This window comes from Colius striatus, chromosome 27, assembly GCF_028858725.1.
Source record: "Colius striatus isolate bColStr4 chromosome 27, bColStr4.1.hap1, whole genome shotgun sequence".
In the NCBI taxonomy this organism is placed as follows: Eukaryota; Metazoa; Chordata; class Aves; order Coliiformes; family Coliidae; genus Colius; species Colius striatus.
In genome coordinates this window covers 2239910-2255920 of record NC_084785.1, presented here as the reverse complement: position 1 = coordinate 2255920, position 16011 = coordinate 2239910, and the positions used below count along the sequence as shown (strand labels likewise).

At 57.1% G+C, this 16011-nt stretch overlaps 1 protein-coding gene across 1 annotated transcript; it reads left to right on the top strand.

Annotated features, from left to right (window-relative positions):
• Window positions 1-13000: 13000 nt before the first annotated feature.
• TCIM (transcriptional and immune response regulator) lies at window positions 13001-14181 on the top strand. The gene has a single exon (XM_062015797.1). It carries the CDS (start codon window positions 13044-13046, stop codon window positions 13362-13364), a length of 321 nt encoding a protein of 106 aa, XP_061871781.1. The 5' UTR covers window positions 13001-13043; the 3' UTR covers window positions 13365-14181.
• Window positions 14182-16011: the final 1830 nt, after the last annotated feature.

Here is a 16011-nt window from a genome sequence, read left to right as displayed (position 1 = left end):
ACTGACAGGGGCTCAGCATCCTCCCACAGCACTGACAGGGGCTCAGCATCCTCCCACAGCACTGACAGGGGCTCAGCATCTCCCTCCAACACCAGGATGGGCTCAGCATCCTTCCCCAGCACCTGCATAGGCTCAGCATCCCCTCACAGCACTGACATAGGCTCAGCATCCCTCCATAGCACCAGGATGGGCTCAGCATCCCCTCACAGCACTGACAGGGGCTCAGCATCTCCCTCCAACACCAGGATGGGCTCAGCATCCTTCCCCAGCACCTGCATAGGCTCAGCATCCCCTCACAGCACTGACATAGGCTCAGCATCCCTCCATAGCATCAGGATGGGCTCAGCATCCCCTCACAGCACTGACAGGGGCTCAGCATCTCCCTCCAACACCAGGATGGGCTCAGCATCCTTCCCCAGCACCTGCATAGGCTCAGCATCCCCTCACAGCACTGACATAGGCTCAGCATCCCTCCATAGCACCAGGATGGGCTCAGCATCCCCTCACAGCACTGACAGGGGCTCAGCATCTCCCTCCAACACCAGGATGGGCTCAGCATCCTTCCCCAGCACCTGCATAGGCTCAGCATCCCCTCACAGCACTGACATAGGCTCAGCATCCCTCCACAGCATCAGGATGGGCTCAGCATCCTCTCCACGGTGCAGAAGGAGCCGTGTCTGTCCCAGCCCCGCTTGCTTTGCCTTGCCCCTTGCCCATCCCCGGGGCGTCGGGGCTGCCGGGGGCTGCCGGGGGCTGCAGGCACAGCGGGTTTCCAGGGATAATAAAGCAGATTCCCGATGGCACGGCAGCGTCCCAGCGCTTCTCCATCGCGAGGTGGCGGCAGAAACCCGCCTTTGGCTCCCTCGCAGCAGGGAAAGGGAGGGAGGGACAAACCCAGCCGTGGGGATTTGGGCTGGGGCCCCACTCGCTCCTCTCGTTGTTCCTGCACAAGACAAGACGGTTTTGCCCACTGAAATGCCACGTTTGCAGAGCTGCTGGGGCTGCAGCAGGACCACGGGTAACTCAGAGGGAAAGAGTCTGCTGACAGACAGCAGCTCCCCAGTCATGGCCATGATGCTGAAGTCACTCAGACCCATCCCAGGGGGGAGAGGAGTGGGCAGAGGGGTGGGTGGGTGGCAGGGAGGCTGATGGGCACGTGGAGATGCTGCATTAAGGCCTGAGGTTTAGGTTTTACCCTCCAGTGCCAGTTCCATTGCAGCTCCTGGTAGCTTTTGGAGGGCTCAGGGTGTCACAGGGGCAAAGCTGCACTTTCTTCAGTCTCAATGAGCATTTCTGTGCTGTGCCAGGGGATGTGGTGTCCTCAAGGGACCAGCAAGGGACAAACACCTCAGCTGTGCTCCTCCCCAGGTATCTGCTGCAAACCAAAGCCCAGGACCCAATATACAGGCTCCTCTGGCCCAGGCACAGCAGCAGGTGAAGCAGGAGCAGCAAACCCCTGCAGCTCAGCACCCCAAAGCCCTTGGGATCAGCATCTTTAGGGAAAAGGGGCCAAGGAGGTTCCCTGCACTGCTGGCAACACTCTTTGTCACAGCACTCCAGGGGGTGAGGAAGGTGCCTGAAAAGCTGCACAGAAACAGTGAAGACATGATGCTCCCAGGTGAGTGAGTGACACAGCAAGAGCTCACAGCATCTGAGGCCACCTTACCAGCTGCTTTGTGAGAGAGGCACCCAACACACAGACTCAGCTGCTTCAAAGTCAGCTCCAGGGGGGGCTCCTGCAGCTCTGACAGCACCCAGAGAGGGATGCACAGACCCTTCATGGCTCCTTTGCTGGCAAACCCAAGAGGGACGTCACAGCCCTCAGCCACAAGCAGAACAGCAGCTCCAGACCCAAATTAGAGCCACCCACACAAAAGCAAACCACCCACCTTATCAGTGCAAACAGGCCATGCCCCTGCAGCACTGATACACACATTCCATGCTGAGGCTGCAGCCCAGGAGGCACCCAACACCCCTTGCCCTGCTCTGGAGGTGTGGCCACCTTCTTGATAGCTCATTACCCCTTTGTATCAAGCAGAGATTTGTTTGTCAGACCCATGTGATGGGGAAGGAAGAACTTTTAAGGAGGGTTTTTCCCCCCTCAGAGGGGTGTCAGCCCCTGTGCCAGGCTGCCCAGGGAGCTGGGGGAGTGCCCAGCCCTGCAGGTGATGTAGTCAGTGCATCAGGATGATGCACACTGCAGGACAAAAGCAGTGCTGGTGAGAGGTGTGTGGCTGGGGTGTCCCCAGCACAGCAGTGCCCATGGCCCTGGGCTGGGATAGTGCTGCAGTCAGCAGCTGCAGCAATCACTTCCCAATCTGTTGCTCACACCCCTTCCCTATGAGGTGTAATTTAGCAGCTCCTCTCTCCTCCTCCTCCTCCTCCTGGGCTGTAATTAGCACTTTGGAGCTTGAGTCATGTCCTTTAATCATATCTGGCCTGCAGTAGCTCCCACCTGGCTGAGTAACTCCCTGGGCAGAGATGAAGCACCCTCTGGGTGTGTGTGTGCCCTTGCCAGGCTGGGTGCTGGGAGGGTTGTGCTGCCCAGGGCACTCCCAGCATCATCAGGGCTTGGGAGGAGCAGCAGCACCAGAAAGAAGGTGAAGGTAATTATTTCTGTGCCCTCCCAAGGGGAAATGTAAAGCAAACCTGGCTGTTCTTAACAGATTGCTTTGAGACCTGTGGAGAGGCAGCAGCTACAGAAAACAAAGCACATCAAAATGAGCAGCTCTGGCCCAGAACAGGAGCGATCCTGGCACAGACACAGCCTGGGCAGCACTGGAGTGGGACCTGCAGGGTTGTAACAGCAGCCACAGGAGCCTGAGATGGGGCTGCAGCCCTCCTGGGCACTTCAGGAGGGCTGGTGATGGTGATTTTATAGCTCTGGGGAGCTCAGAAGGCAGCCAGGGCCTGGCTAACAGGGGCTTTTAATTACCTGGATATTGATGGACATCATAAAGTGTGCAGCAAGCCACAGAGGGAAACCTGTGGCTGGAGGGGAGGAGGGAGATTGATCTCTGCATGTGGAATAACTGGGATTGTTCAGAGGCTCTTCTGGCCCCAGAACCAGGCACACAGATGCCTCAGGGCTGGCAAGTGTCAGGAATCCCAGTGTTTGTGGGTTTGTTTGGTTTCAAGTATTCCCAGGGACAGCAGCAGGGTCAGGAGTCCCAGCAGCAGAGGCATCTCTGGAACTTGTGCAGGGTGCTGGAAGGTGACCTGGGTGAGAGCCAGCCAAGGCAAGGAGGGATCCAGAGGCTGAGGGAGCGGAGGAGCTGGATGGAAAGTGTGAGCAAGCAGTGTGGGTGGGATGGTGGCTGCAGGGACAGGCAGAGGCAGCAACACACAACCACACAATTGTTTGGGTTAGAGAAGCCCTTGAAGCTGCTGCAGTCCCAGCCCTGGCCCTCAGCACCTCAGCTCCAGGGCTTTGGGATCCCTCCAGGGCTGGGCACTGCCCCAGCTCCCTGGGCAGCCTCTACCAGTGTCTAACCACCCTCTCAGGGATAAAGTTGTTCCTTATCTCCAATCTCAGCCTCCCCTGGGGCAGCCTGAGGCCATTTCCTCGTCCTGTCACTTGCTGTGCACCTTGTGCATCTTCCCCTCCTCCACAGACTGGGACAGCATTACAAATCCATCATGAGCATGGCCTGGAAACACCTTTTGGGGTCGAGAAACCAGCAGCAATCGCTTCAGTTCTCCATTCTGAGCATCCTTTCACCTGTGGAGAACTAAAGGAGGGAATGGGGGGGATCCCTATCAAGGGGTGGGGGTGGCTGGGGCTCCTGCTGCTGGCTGCCACAGCAGCTCCAGGGCTGGTCCCAGTGAGAAGGGAGGTGATGAAGTGCCCAGGCTCTGAGTGCAGACTCCCCCCAGGCTGGGACTGTCTTTTGCTGTATTTACTGAGAGCCAAGCACAGCAGGTTCCTGCTTTATGATGCTTGTGCCAGAGTAACTGCAATAATAAATACCACGAAGAAAAGTGCTTTATTAGGAAAGATGGGTTTCTCCAATCACTAAATCAGGGGCATTCCTTGCATGTACAACACCAGGAGAAGGCATCTGGGACAGCTGGTGCTGGCTGCAGGGTCTGACAGGACGTGTCCTCACGTGCCAAGACAACCCTCAAGTTGTCAGGGGCCAAGATTGGATCCAGCTGCCCTTGAGGGTCCTCTCAGGAGGAGTTTAGGAAGTGACAGGCTCCAGGAGAAACCTCCTAATTCAGCATGAAAAGCCCTGTTGGGAACTCCTCCAGCATCACTAAACCTGAGCCACGAGGCCAGCCAAGAGCACTGGTGCCCCAGGCAGGCAGGGTGAGCCTGGAGCAGGGTGAGCCTGGAGCAGGCTGAGCAGGAGCTCTGCCACATTCATTTCTTGGGGGTGGTGGCAGGTGGGGAGGGGCAGTGCTGAGGATCTGCCCCCTGAGCATCCTTCCTGGGTGTAGCTCCCACACAGCCCAAGCTTGTGGGGTGCAGCTCTGCCTATGAGGGGGGCAAGTGCCATCCCTTCAGCAGGATCCTCTCCTGCCTGCCCATGGGGGGTGAGGGCTGCAGAGAGGCAGGGTTTGGGGGCCAGATGTCTCCAGGCTTTTGTTTGTCTGATCCTTCCCTGAGCCTCACCGTGGCAGGAACTGACTCAGCTCTGTGCAGCCAGGGCTGGGCTCTGACCTCAGGCTCCTCACTCACCGACAAAGGGGTTTATTTTCAGCTGCCCCCCACGTCATGGAGCTCCCAACACACCCCCACAACCTGCACACTGGGCTGCTCTCCAGTTTGCCACCAAAGCAGATGCATGGAGCAGTGACAGCTCAGCCCCCCAGCCAGCTCTCTCTCACAGGGGCTGCAAAGCACTCTTAACCTGCCTCCATCCATCTCCCCTCCTGCACTGAGCTGAAAGACACCTGCAGCCCCAAACTGGTTGGGTTGTGTTTGGGCTGTGCATAAACAAGCTGCTGCAGACAGCCCCAAACACCCATAAAGCAGCAGGGACACTTATCAGGGATTCAAGGGCAGATCCTGAGAACAAAGACAAGGCTCCCTGGTAAACAAGGCATCAGTCACTGAGAGGATAACAATGAGGCAACGTGACCCTTGAGGAACCATCCAGAAGCATCTGTGCAAGAGCAACACAAGGCTGGGAGCAGAGGAAGCCTCAGGGGTTCCCCCTTTGCAGAGGTCTGTGCCACTGTGCTCTGTGACCCAGGGACTGTGGGAGTCCCTTTGGCCCTGGCTCTGCCTGACACAGCCCTCAGCAGGGCAGGGTGATGCCAGCCTGGCACCATCCCTGCCAGCCTCACCTCTGATAGCAGCAGCCTTTACAGCCCAGCTATTGCTCTTGGGAGAAGGAGCTGACGTGAGCTGTTGGTGGCAATTTGTTGGGGAAAACAACCCCTGGCCCCAGTTCAGGATCCTGCCATGGCCCCAGCAACAGGCAGCAACGCTCCTGGGAAGCTGGCCAAGTGCTGGGACCTGCATTTGGGTCACAGCAACCCCAGGCAGTGCTACAGGCTTGGGGCTGAGTGGTTAAAAAGCTGTCAGGGGGATAAAGGACCTGGAGGGGTGGATTGAGAGCAGCTGAGCATGAGCCAGCAGCGTGCCCAGGTGGGAAAGGAGGCCAAGGGCAGCCTGGCTGGGATCAGCAGTGGGATGGCCAGCAAGAACAGGGGCTGGGGAGGCTGCACCTTGAATACCATGTTTAGTTTTGGGCCCCTTTTTGGAGTGCCCAGTCCTGGAGGGATCCCAAAGCCCTGGAGCTGAGGTGCTGAGGGCTGTGGGTCAGTGCTGGGCTGGGCAGGGCTGGGACTGCAGCAGCTTCAAGGGCTTTTCCAGTCAAAGTGATTCCATGGTTCTGTGATCAGCCTGAGCTCAGCTCCAGCAGCTGTGACCATCTCAACCCCCTGTGACAGCCTGGGCAGCACAGCTCCTGTCCCTCAGCGAGGCAGGGGCATTGCCAGCATGCACAACACTGCAGCAGGGCCTCAACATGCATCAACCCATCCTCCCAAACACCATCCACAACCCCTCACCCCCGTGATCAGCCTGGAGCAGGGGATGCAGAGCCCTGCAGGGGCTGGGGCTGATGGCAGCAGGGACAGGAGGAGGCAGGGTGGCAGAGATTGCTTCTCCAGCACCTACAAAGTGCAAGCTGTCGGGCCATGAGAGAGGGTGATGGGAGGCAAACACCATCTGTTTTCTCTGAGGAGCTCTCCTGTTACTGGAGGGATGAACTACAAGGCTGATAACACCACAACTCCAAGCTTATCTCCCACACAATTTCCATATCATCATCCCAATGTCTATAGGCACAGGCTGGGTGCTTCCCTCAGCCCCAATTAGCAGCTTTCTTCTCCCAGTGTTACTGGGTTACATGTCTCCAAACCTCATCTGCACCCTGCTCCCAAATATACACCCTGCTCCCAAACACACCCTGTTCCTCCCCAAAAGCCAGCCAGGGCAGCAGACCCCTTTGCCACCTGCCACTTCTGCTTTGCCTCAAGATGAAGGAACTGCAACCTCAATTTGCAGGTTTTCTGCTCCCACAACCACGACCTGGGAAGCTGGTTTTGATTTGCTTCCAGCTGGATGCTGAAGCAGCACCTGGGCTTTGCAAACCAGAACCCAAAACTGCCTCAAAAGTGTGAGGGGTTGGTCACTGCCCACCCCCAGGAGCTGGGGAACAGCCTCAGCCCTGTCCTGGCATCATCAGGACCAGCAGCTTCTGTCCCCCCATGACCCCTGGCTGCTGTGTGTTGACACCTCAAGCTGCCCCAGGGGAGATTGAGATTGGAGATGAGGAGGGATTTCTTCCCTGAGAGGGTTGTTAGACACTGGTAGAGGCTGCCCAGGGAGCTGGGGCAGTGCCCAGCCCTGGAGGGATCCCAAAGCCCTGGGGCTGAGGTGCTGAGGGGTCAGTGCTGGGCTGGGCAGGGTGAGGGCAGGGCTGGCACTGCAGCAGCTTCAGGGGCTTCTGAGGTTTAACACATGAAAGGAGCTGCACAGTCAGTATCATTAAGCACAAACACTTGTGGCATCAGGACCAGGCAGGATGAATGTCTTGGGGCTTTGCTGCCCACCTCTCCTTCAGCTGTCCCAAAGCAGCAGGCACTGCTTGGTCTGGGCAGGTATTTGGGTTCCCCAGCAGCCTCTGAGATGCTTTGGTGGGGAGGGACAGCACATCTGGCTATTGCAAAGCCCTGGAGCTGAGGTGCTGAGGGTTGGTGCTGGGCTGGGCAGGGTGAGGGCAGGGCTGGGGCTGCAGCAGCTTCAGGGGCTTTACCAACCCAACTGCTTGTGTGATGCTCTGCTCCCTGTCCCTGAGCCCCAGCCAGGCTGTGCCGTGCCATGGCCCACAGCAGCCCCCAGCTCCCTTTGCTGACCCCATCCCAAGCCCTGGGCTGCAGCCTCTGTGGCTCCAGGAGCTGAGCAGGGCACCCAGGGCCCCTGAGCAGCACAAAGGGACACATCCTGTCCGCCAGCCCCTGCTCAGCGGAGGAAGCAGCTCTGCAGAGCTCAGAGCCCTGAGGTGGGGCGCTGGGACGTGTGGCTGGGGCTGGGCTGTGACAATGACCCCGAGGCAGCCCCAGGGCCCAGCCCCAGGGCAGGATTTCCCGTGAGCCCGTCCCCTCAGCACCAGACAATGAGGTGTCTGAGCGCTGGAGCCAGCTCTGCCCTCAGCCTCCTCCAGCCTCAGCTGCCTGGGGACCTTCAGGAACATCAAACAGGAAACTCAGCAGAGAAAGAAAAAAGCTTGTTCGTGCTTGAAAGCCTAAACTTTCCTTGCCATGCCCTGTCTTGCTGACACAGGAGGAGGATGCTGAAGTCAGGCTCTTACAATGCTTTCCCTCAGTCCCATGGCAAGGGCAGGACGTGGTGAGCTGGCTGCAAACACCGTGGTGAGGAGCCCTTGGAGGGTGCTGGTCCTGCTGGCACTCACCTCACAGCTCAGCTGCTCACCTGGCTGTGGGGTCACCCCAGGACCCCCTCACAATGCTCAGTTGGGTCCCCAGCAAACCCACTCCTTTCTATAGTGCTCAGAGGGCATCATTTGCCTGCCACTGCCTGCAGCCCCTCTAGACACAGCCTCTGTTTCCCTAGCAGGCATGCTCTGCCTGGCACCAGCATCTCTGCTAATTATCTCCCACCACAAGTAGGGAGCACTACAGTTTGAGTTTCCCTTCTTAAGACACCTCTGGGAAGCCTCAAGCAACAGAAGAGCTACCCATGGGTCCCTGACCCAGGCAGCCTCCCCTCCCGAGCCCCAGCCACTCCAGCAGTCTGTGTCCTCCCTGCAGGGCTGCTTTGCAAGGCTTCAGCCTTCCCAAAGTGCCAGGAGTTTCTGATTCTGTTCTGTTTCTCGTGATTTACTCCCTGTGACTGGCTGTTCATTATGCCCTGCCCTGCATTATTAACTCAGTGATCATACATTCACCAGAGGATTTATGAGCAGAGAGGAGAGATCCATTATCAGCAGCACCACAGACTTTACTCTTATATGGTCTCGCTGCAGGGAGCGATGCTCAGCTCCTGGGCCCACGTGGCCTGAGCTTCAGGGTGTTCCTTGGGCTCTGCAAAGCTCTGAGGCCACTATCCCCCCTCCCTCAGGCCAGTCCAACCTGCATCCCTGGTGGCCCAGAGTCCCAGAATGATGGGGATTGGAAGGGACCTGCAGAGATCAGCCAGTCCCATCCTCTCCTAAAGCGGGTTCTGCTCAGATTGCACGAGGAGCTGGATCCTCTCTGGCCTTACAGCCATCCTGCAGCTGTGTCTGCTGCAGAGCATGACACCCCAGAGAAGTTTCCCAGCAGAGAGCAGAGACTCTCCAGCCTGCCCAGGCAGCAGCAGGAGCTGTGAGTGAGCCAGATGCTGAGCCACAGGGAGAGGGAAAGCATGGGAAGGGAAGAGACACTCTGAGGCTCCTATTTCAGATCCTTAGTTTATACTGAATTAATCATAGAATAATAGAACTGTTTAGTTAGAAAAGCCCCTGAAGCTGCTGCAGCCCCAGCCCTGCCCTCACCCTGCCCAGCCCAGCACTGACCCACAGCCTCAGCACCTCAGCCTTTGGGATCCCTCCAGGGCTGGGCACTGCCCCAGCTCCCTGGGCAGCCTCTACCAGTGTCTAACAACCCTCTCAGGGAAGACATTTTGCATCATATCTATCTATTCAGGCAACAATGGAAGTCTCCTCTCCTGTTCCAAAGCCTTCTAGGTGCCCTTCCAAAGGCTCTGAGCACGTCCCCTGCAGCTGGGATGCTCTTTGCAGCACCCACTGCTCTCCGAGGGCTCTGCTGCACCTTTGGATGCCCACACCATGTTACAAGCTGTGCAGGCTTAGGCAGGCCAGTGAAAGGAAAGCTATGCAAAACATGCCCCAGCCAAATGCAAAAGCACAGCAGATTTCCTTCTTTGGAGTGATTTTGGACAGTTACACAAACGCAGACTAAAGGTTCTCGGCAAGACTTTGCGGGAAGGGCAGAAGCTGCTGCAGCTGCCCCTGCCCAGAGAGGGCAAGTCACAGGCAGCCTCACAGCATGGTGGGGGCTGGAAGGGCTCTGCAGAGCTCAGCCAACCCCAGCCCCTGCTCCAGCAGCTTCCCCTGGCTCAGGGGGCACAGGAACGTGTCCAGGTGGGGTTGGAAACCTCCTGAGGAGCCTCCACACCCTCCCTGGGCAGCCTGGGCCAGGCTCCCTCACCTCAGCACCAAAGGACTTGCTCCTCCTGGGCCAGGGCTCTCATGGAAGAAGTTCTCCCTCATCTCCAATCTAAACCTCCCCTAGTGCAACTTGAGGCTGTTTCCTCTGGTCCTTGGGAGCTCCTCTCCCACCTCCCCACAGGCTCCTGTCAGGGAGCTGCAGAGAGGGCTCCTGGCTGCCCTCAGCCTCCCCTTCTCCAGGCTTAGCACCCCCATTCCCTCAGCCCCTCCCCAGCACCCTTGTGCTGCAGCCCCTTTCCCAGCCCCAGTGCCCAGCTCTGGACACACTGTCCAGAAAAGCCCCTCACACCTCAGAGCTCATCCCAAACCTGCTCATCCCCCCAGGAGCTGAGCTCCCCAGGCCCACCAGGTTGTGAGAGGCTGAGTGCAATGAGTGCTGTGGCTGAGCTGCTCTGCTGGGGACAGCAATGAATCCTCCCATTAAGGTGTGAAACAGAGTGTTTGTGCTTCATGAAGCAGTTCCCCAAGAAGAGCAGGAGAGCTCTGGCAGGAATCACATCTCCTCCCAGGTTTTGCTCCCATACAACACATGAATAATTCCTCCCAGGCACTACTGCAAAGGCAGTATTAAAAGACCAAGATAAACAAAACTTACTAGAAAAAACCCACCCCAGAGGAGGCATGTTCCACCCCTGAGCACCACTAAATTTACACAGAGCTGGCAGAGAAGCTTGAGAAGGGGCCGAGACGTTTGTTCCCTCTCGGAGCAAGATGAGCTCACAAGGAGACACACGCTTCATCCTGGCAGCTCTCTGACGTCTCCTCAAGCATCAGCCTCACTCTCTGTTTCCATGGCAGATACTTTTCTGAGCTTGGATCTTCCACAGAGATTGTTAATTTATTCCCTCAGCCAGGGCTCTGCAAATACCTGCAGAATGGTTCCATGTGCAGGGAGAGCAGTGGAGAAAGATGTGAACGTGCCTCAGCTCCTGGGTTACAATGGGGCCAAGTGTGCTTTGCAAAACAACAGCTCATCTTCTATGGCCACAACATCTTCTGGCACCATTGACCTGCCTGGTGAAGCAAAGGATGGTTCATGTTTCAGCCCTACACCAAGCTCCAGGCAGCACTTGGCACCTGAGCAGGAGGGGAGCAGTGATGAGCGTGGTCCTTGCTGCTCCCCCTCTTGGTTCATGTTAAGGGGAGTCTATATAAAGAGGCTCTTTCACAGGCACAGACCCAGGAGCCAGCCACATCAAAAAGATCTTATTTCCAGAGAGAAAGCTGTGGCTGATGTGTAACTCACAAATCCAGCAAGACTCCAGCAAAGGGAGAAGCCTTTCGAGTCTCTCTGGCAGAAGGAGGCTTTGCAAAGTAGTTGTTTGTCCACTAAAGCACGTAACAGGCACCACAGACAAAGGAAACTCTGACACACTCATCCAGAGTAACCCACACAATGACAGCAATGCAGAGGCAGTGAAACAAACCACAGCAGGAATGTGCAGAGAGAGCTCCAACACCATCCCGGCAGGCACGAGGGGAAAGCCGTCCTCTGACGGGATGTGGGCGAATGTGGAGCATCAGGGCATGCCCAGCACTTAGGAATGATCCCCTGAGTCCCAGGCCAAGCACTAAAATGCAGCTCATTCCCTCTCCTAGAGATAGGAGCCTGCTCAGCCCTGGCCAGCTGAAGTTCCCAAGGGCCTGGATGGAGCTGGGGCTGAGGGCTGCAGCGTCATCCCCGCTCTGCGCATCACGGGCAGGGGTCAGCTCCGTGGCTGGACATCACCTCTGGACGTCAGGGAAACCTCCTGAGGCTCTTGGCCAAACTGGCACAGGGACAGAGGCTGTTTCTGGGGTTGTTCACTGAGGATGAGTAATAGGGGTCATCAACACAAGCAGTAAACAGGCTGCTGAGTCTCCAAACAGAGCTCTGCAGCATCCGGCTGCTGCTCAGCCACCAACCCACAGACACCCCCTCCAGCTCCCTGCACCCACGGGACTTCTGAGCACACTGGGACAGATTTAGGTGTGCTCAATGGTACCAGATCTTTAAGCCCAGCAGGACTCTGCAGTGGTCAGTGCCAGGCCCTTGAAGTGCCCACTGCACATCCCCAGCGAGGGGGATTCACGGGGTCACGGCAGCCCTTGAGCTGGGATCAGCCCATAAGGGCCACAGAGTCATTTTGGTTGTTAAAGCCCTTGAAGCTGCTGAGCCCCAGCCCTGCCCTCACCCTGCCCAGCCCAGCACTGACCCACAGCCTCAGCACCTCAGCCCCACGGCTTTGGGATCCCTCCAGGGCTGGGCACTCCCCCAGCTCCCTGGGCAGCCTGGCACAGGGCTGACACCCCTCTCAGGGAAACAGTTTTGCCTTAGCTCCAACCTCAACCTCCCTTGTCACCAGAAAGGACCCTGTCCTTGGCTACCTGGGCACACTCCTGGCTCATGTTCAGGCAGCTGCCAAGCAACACAAGCTGTGCAGATCAAGTCCACCTCCCTGCTCCTCAAAGGGCTGCCTAAAGCTAATCCCTATGAGTAAGTCCTCCCAGCCCAAGGGCTTGGCGTTGGCCAAGGGTGGGGTGCAGAGCACAAACTCCTGCAGCAGAGCAGCTGCTCCCATGGAAGTTAAAGGAAAAGGACACTCGAGGCAGGAGCAGGGCAAAAGCTGCTCAGTGCCGCTGCTGCTGCAGTTGCAGCATCCCTGGTTGGGCACATATTTGATGTGCCACGTGTGGCTGGGCAGCTCTGGGGTGTAGCAGCCCAGGGAAGTCACCTCAGAGGACGTTATGGATCAGCTGCCTTTGGTAAAGCCTTTGCCACTTAAATCAAACAGCTTTGTGAGTGCTGAACGTGACCCAGATCAGCTGGGAAGCAGCAGCAAGCGTCCCATGGGCAGAGCTGAGCGGGCTCTGCTGCCTTACTGTGTGTCTGACCCAGCCACAGCCAAGCACACATCTGCAGGCAGAGGCTGGCAGGCAGAGGCTGGCAGGCAGCAGCTCTGTTGGCACTGCAGCAGCTCCCACCTGGAGCCCCAACTGTTTATGACATGGGAGCTTCCAAACCCAGAGCGTTTCTGCACCAACAGCGAACCAGGAGTGGAGTTGGAGCCCCGGCAGCTCCAGCTCAGCTGTGTCTGAACGTGCACAAAGCCTGTTGTGCAGCAGGGGGAAAGGAAAACCTTCCCCAGCACAGAAGCACAACAGTGCTGGGCTGGAGCTGCAGAGGGAAGTTGGCAACTCAACCGTTAACACTGGGACTGTCGGCGTTGACATCACCGCTTGGAACTTGAACCCTCCCAGGGCTTTTCCTCCAGACTGCCTTTAAATACCAGTCCTGGGGAGCCAGCACAGCACTGGATCCCTCTGACTCGACACAGGGCAAAACTCACATAGATGAAAGCAAAGAGGAGCTCCCCAGCTGCAGCCATGTCCGGGTCGCTGCGAGTGAGCCCCTCGCTGCACGGCTGCCGCTTCGACACCGCCCTGCGCAAGAAAGCCGCGGCCAACATCTTCGAGAGCATCAGCCAGGAGGCCCTGCAGAAGCTCTTCAAGAACTCTGGAGACAAGAAAGCAGAGGAAAGAGCCAAAATCATCCTCGCCACAGACCAGGACCTGGAGGAGAAAACCAGAGCGCTGATGGCGTTAAAGCAAAGGAGGAAAGACAAACTGCTGCAGTTCCTGACGCTCAGGAAATATCGCATCAAGGTGCACTGAGCTGGCCCAGGGAGCTCAGATGGAGCAGAACGCTTTGGGATGGGACTGCCCGTGACCTCCTGCCACACTCCACTGTCCCAGGACCTGGCACAGCAGCCTGGCCTCAGCCCAGCTGTGTCTGAGGGGTGGCAGCGGCGCTGCAGCCCCAGCATCGGCGTGGGCCAGCACCGGCGGGGAGCACGGCACGGGTGCAGATGGCAGGGTGGCAGCCAGAGGCTCCCTGCAGGGAGGTGTCTCCTGGGCAGAGGTAGCCAGGCTCTTCCAGGCAGCCGTGGGAGTGAGCCATGAGGGGAACCCCCCACCCTTGGGCACGACTCGAGACCTTCTGACGGACTCCAGTGTTCACCGTGCTCTGCCTGTTCCTTGAAGCCCTCGCTGAGCCTGGCTGCTGGGGGCTCACAGGGACCTTCTGGAGACTCATCAACTGCTGCTCAGGGCCACTTTGCATTGGTGGGAGTGCCTGTGAGTGCACCCAGCCAGCTGCAGGGAGCTCAGCCCTCAGGGAATGCATTTGCTGTAGAGACACAACACGGAGCTGGACCTTTCCTTGCTCCAGCAGCCTGAACTGTTGCCATAAAAGCAATAATAATGCCACACTTCCCTGAACCTACTGTGAAGTTCCTTAGTGTTTTGTTCATTCCTCATTAACACTAGAGGTTCTAAATGCAGTGAGTGCAGCTCTGCTTTGTATCATGGCAATGGCTGTGAGGCAAGTACTTGATGGCAAGGTTTGGTGGGCACGTTGTGATGGTTACTCTGACTATAATTTATTGCATATGGTGATCTGAAGTTTAATAAACCATGAAGTAACACTGAATTCTCTTGTCTGAAATGCTCAATCCTCCCACAAGGCTGGGGGTCTGGGTTTCTCTCTGGTCATCCCATACAGATTTCACTTTAAAGGCAGACTCCCTGCCCCTCTCCTGAATCCTCCCTGCCTCAGTTGTTCAGAGCCTGGGGCAGCCCCCAGCTTCTCTGCAGCTCTGCCATCCAGCCCAGTCCCTCCCATGGCTGCTGTGGTGATCCTGGCATCCCCAGCAAGACCTCACTGACTTTAGGTGTAAATCCAACCCAGCTGCTCCCTTTCCCCTGTGTAACAAAGGCCAGTGGCACCTTCTGCCCTAGTGTAGCAGCAAAATGGGGTCAGCAAAGGAGCAGTTGCAAGCAGAGCTTGCTGTGCCTCCCCTCAGGCTCCTGGCACTCCTGCAAAGCAGACTGAGGAGAACTCACTTGGTTCCCCAAGCATCCAAAGAAACAGAAGTGAGCTGGCAGCAGTGGAGTTGGCCTCTGTTTTCCTGCAGATTGTGCCATACTCCAATGATAGACTGTGCTGAAAAGACTCAAAAATAGCCAAGAGTGGTTATTTATAAGTGTGTCCTCTAATAACCTGCTGGGTTAGGGAACAACATTCCCATGGCTCTGCTTAGAGCAACAAAGATAAAACAATTCAGAAGAATGATAGACCAGCTACAGAGGGCTTTTTCTTTGCCTACAGTAACAGCTCCAAATTGCCTATAAGTCAGGGAGAATAGAAAGAACCCTTTAAATTACTTAATAGAACAGATAATTGCAATTATTTATAGTGTGGTGAAGCATATCCAAGTATTCCCTGGGAGCCCCAAGCTGGGGGGTGCAGTGCTCTGTGTGTGGAGCAGCACCAGCTCTCCTGAGCATCCCCAGGACTGAAGGAAGGAGGTGGAAGAGGTGACTGCAGCCTTCACTGCAGGGTGAGAGGCTTGGATGAGGCAGGAGAGCTCATCCAGGCCCCCCTGCCCTGTGCTCCCATTGCTCTCACGCTCAGCATCAGCTACAGAGACCTCTCTGGGGCAGGGGAGGGGTGATGCACGGTGGTCCTTCCTCCCAGAAAGACTACAGAGAGCTGAGGTCACACCTGGTTGGAGTCAGACCTATTTGAAACAGCATCCAAAAGCTCCTTTTTCCCTTGCTCATAACAATCTGCTTCAGGGTGGGATTTGCTCCAGAGCTGCCAGTTTCCTGGCACCTGACCTGTTCTGGGGCAGCAGCCCACGCTCAGCTGCAGCTCTTTCACACACTCACAACACATCCCCACCAAACCATCTGTAGCAGCACAAACTGCCTCACATGGGCTTTCCAAAACAGGCCAGGAGGGCTGCTCAGTGGCCACCTGTTTCCTACAAAGGCCAAAGGGGCTGTTGGGCAGCTGCCTGCAGCCCTGGACACCTCTCCTGCTGCACTGGGGCTGCAGCATCTCTGGGCTTCCCCATCATTTCTTGTGTGACACTCAAAACAGAAACCAGGGGGATGATGGAGCCACCAAATCCATCTGCCTCTGGGGTGGGTTACACCATAGGACCCCACCAACCCTCCTGCAAGAGGATGCTCTCAGCCTCCCCACCCCATGGGTACCACGGCAGCTTTACGCCATCCTCCTGCCTTCCACTCCCACTCAGCTCCCAGAGCTGACTCATGCTACAGTCCCTCTGATTCCTTGCAGCCACAGCCAGCTCCTTGCTAGGCACAACCAGGGCAGCCCTGTGTGTCAGCTGCCAGCTTTGTTTCCTCGTGGGCTGTGGAGGAAGCCAGGACTGTGGCAGACTGAAGGCAGCGCTGACTGAAGCTGTTGGCACGTCCCACCCTCGCCCAGACATTCCTGCTCAGCATGATT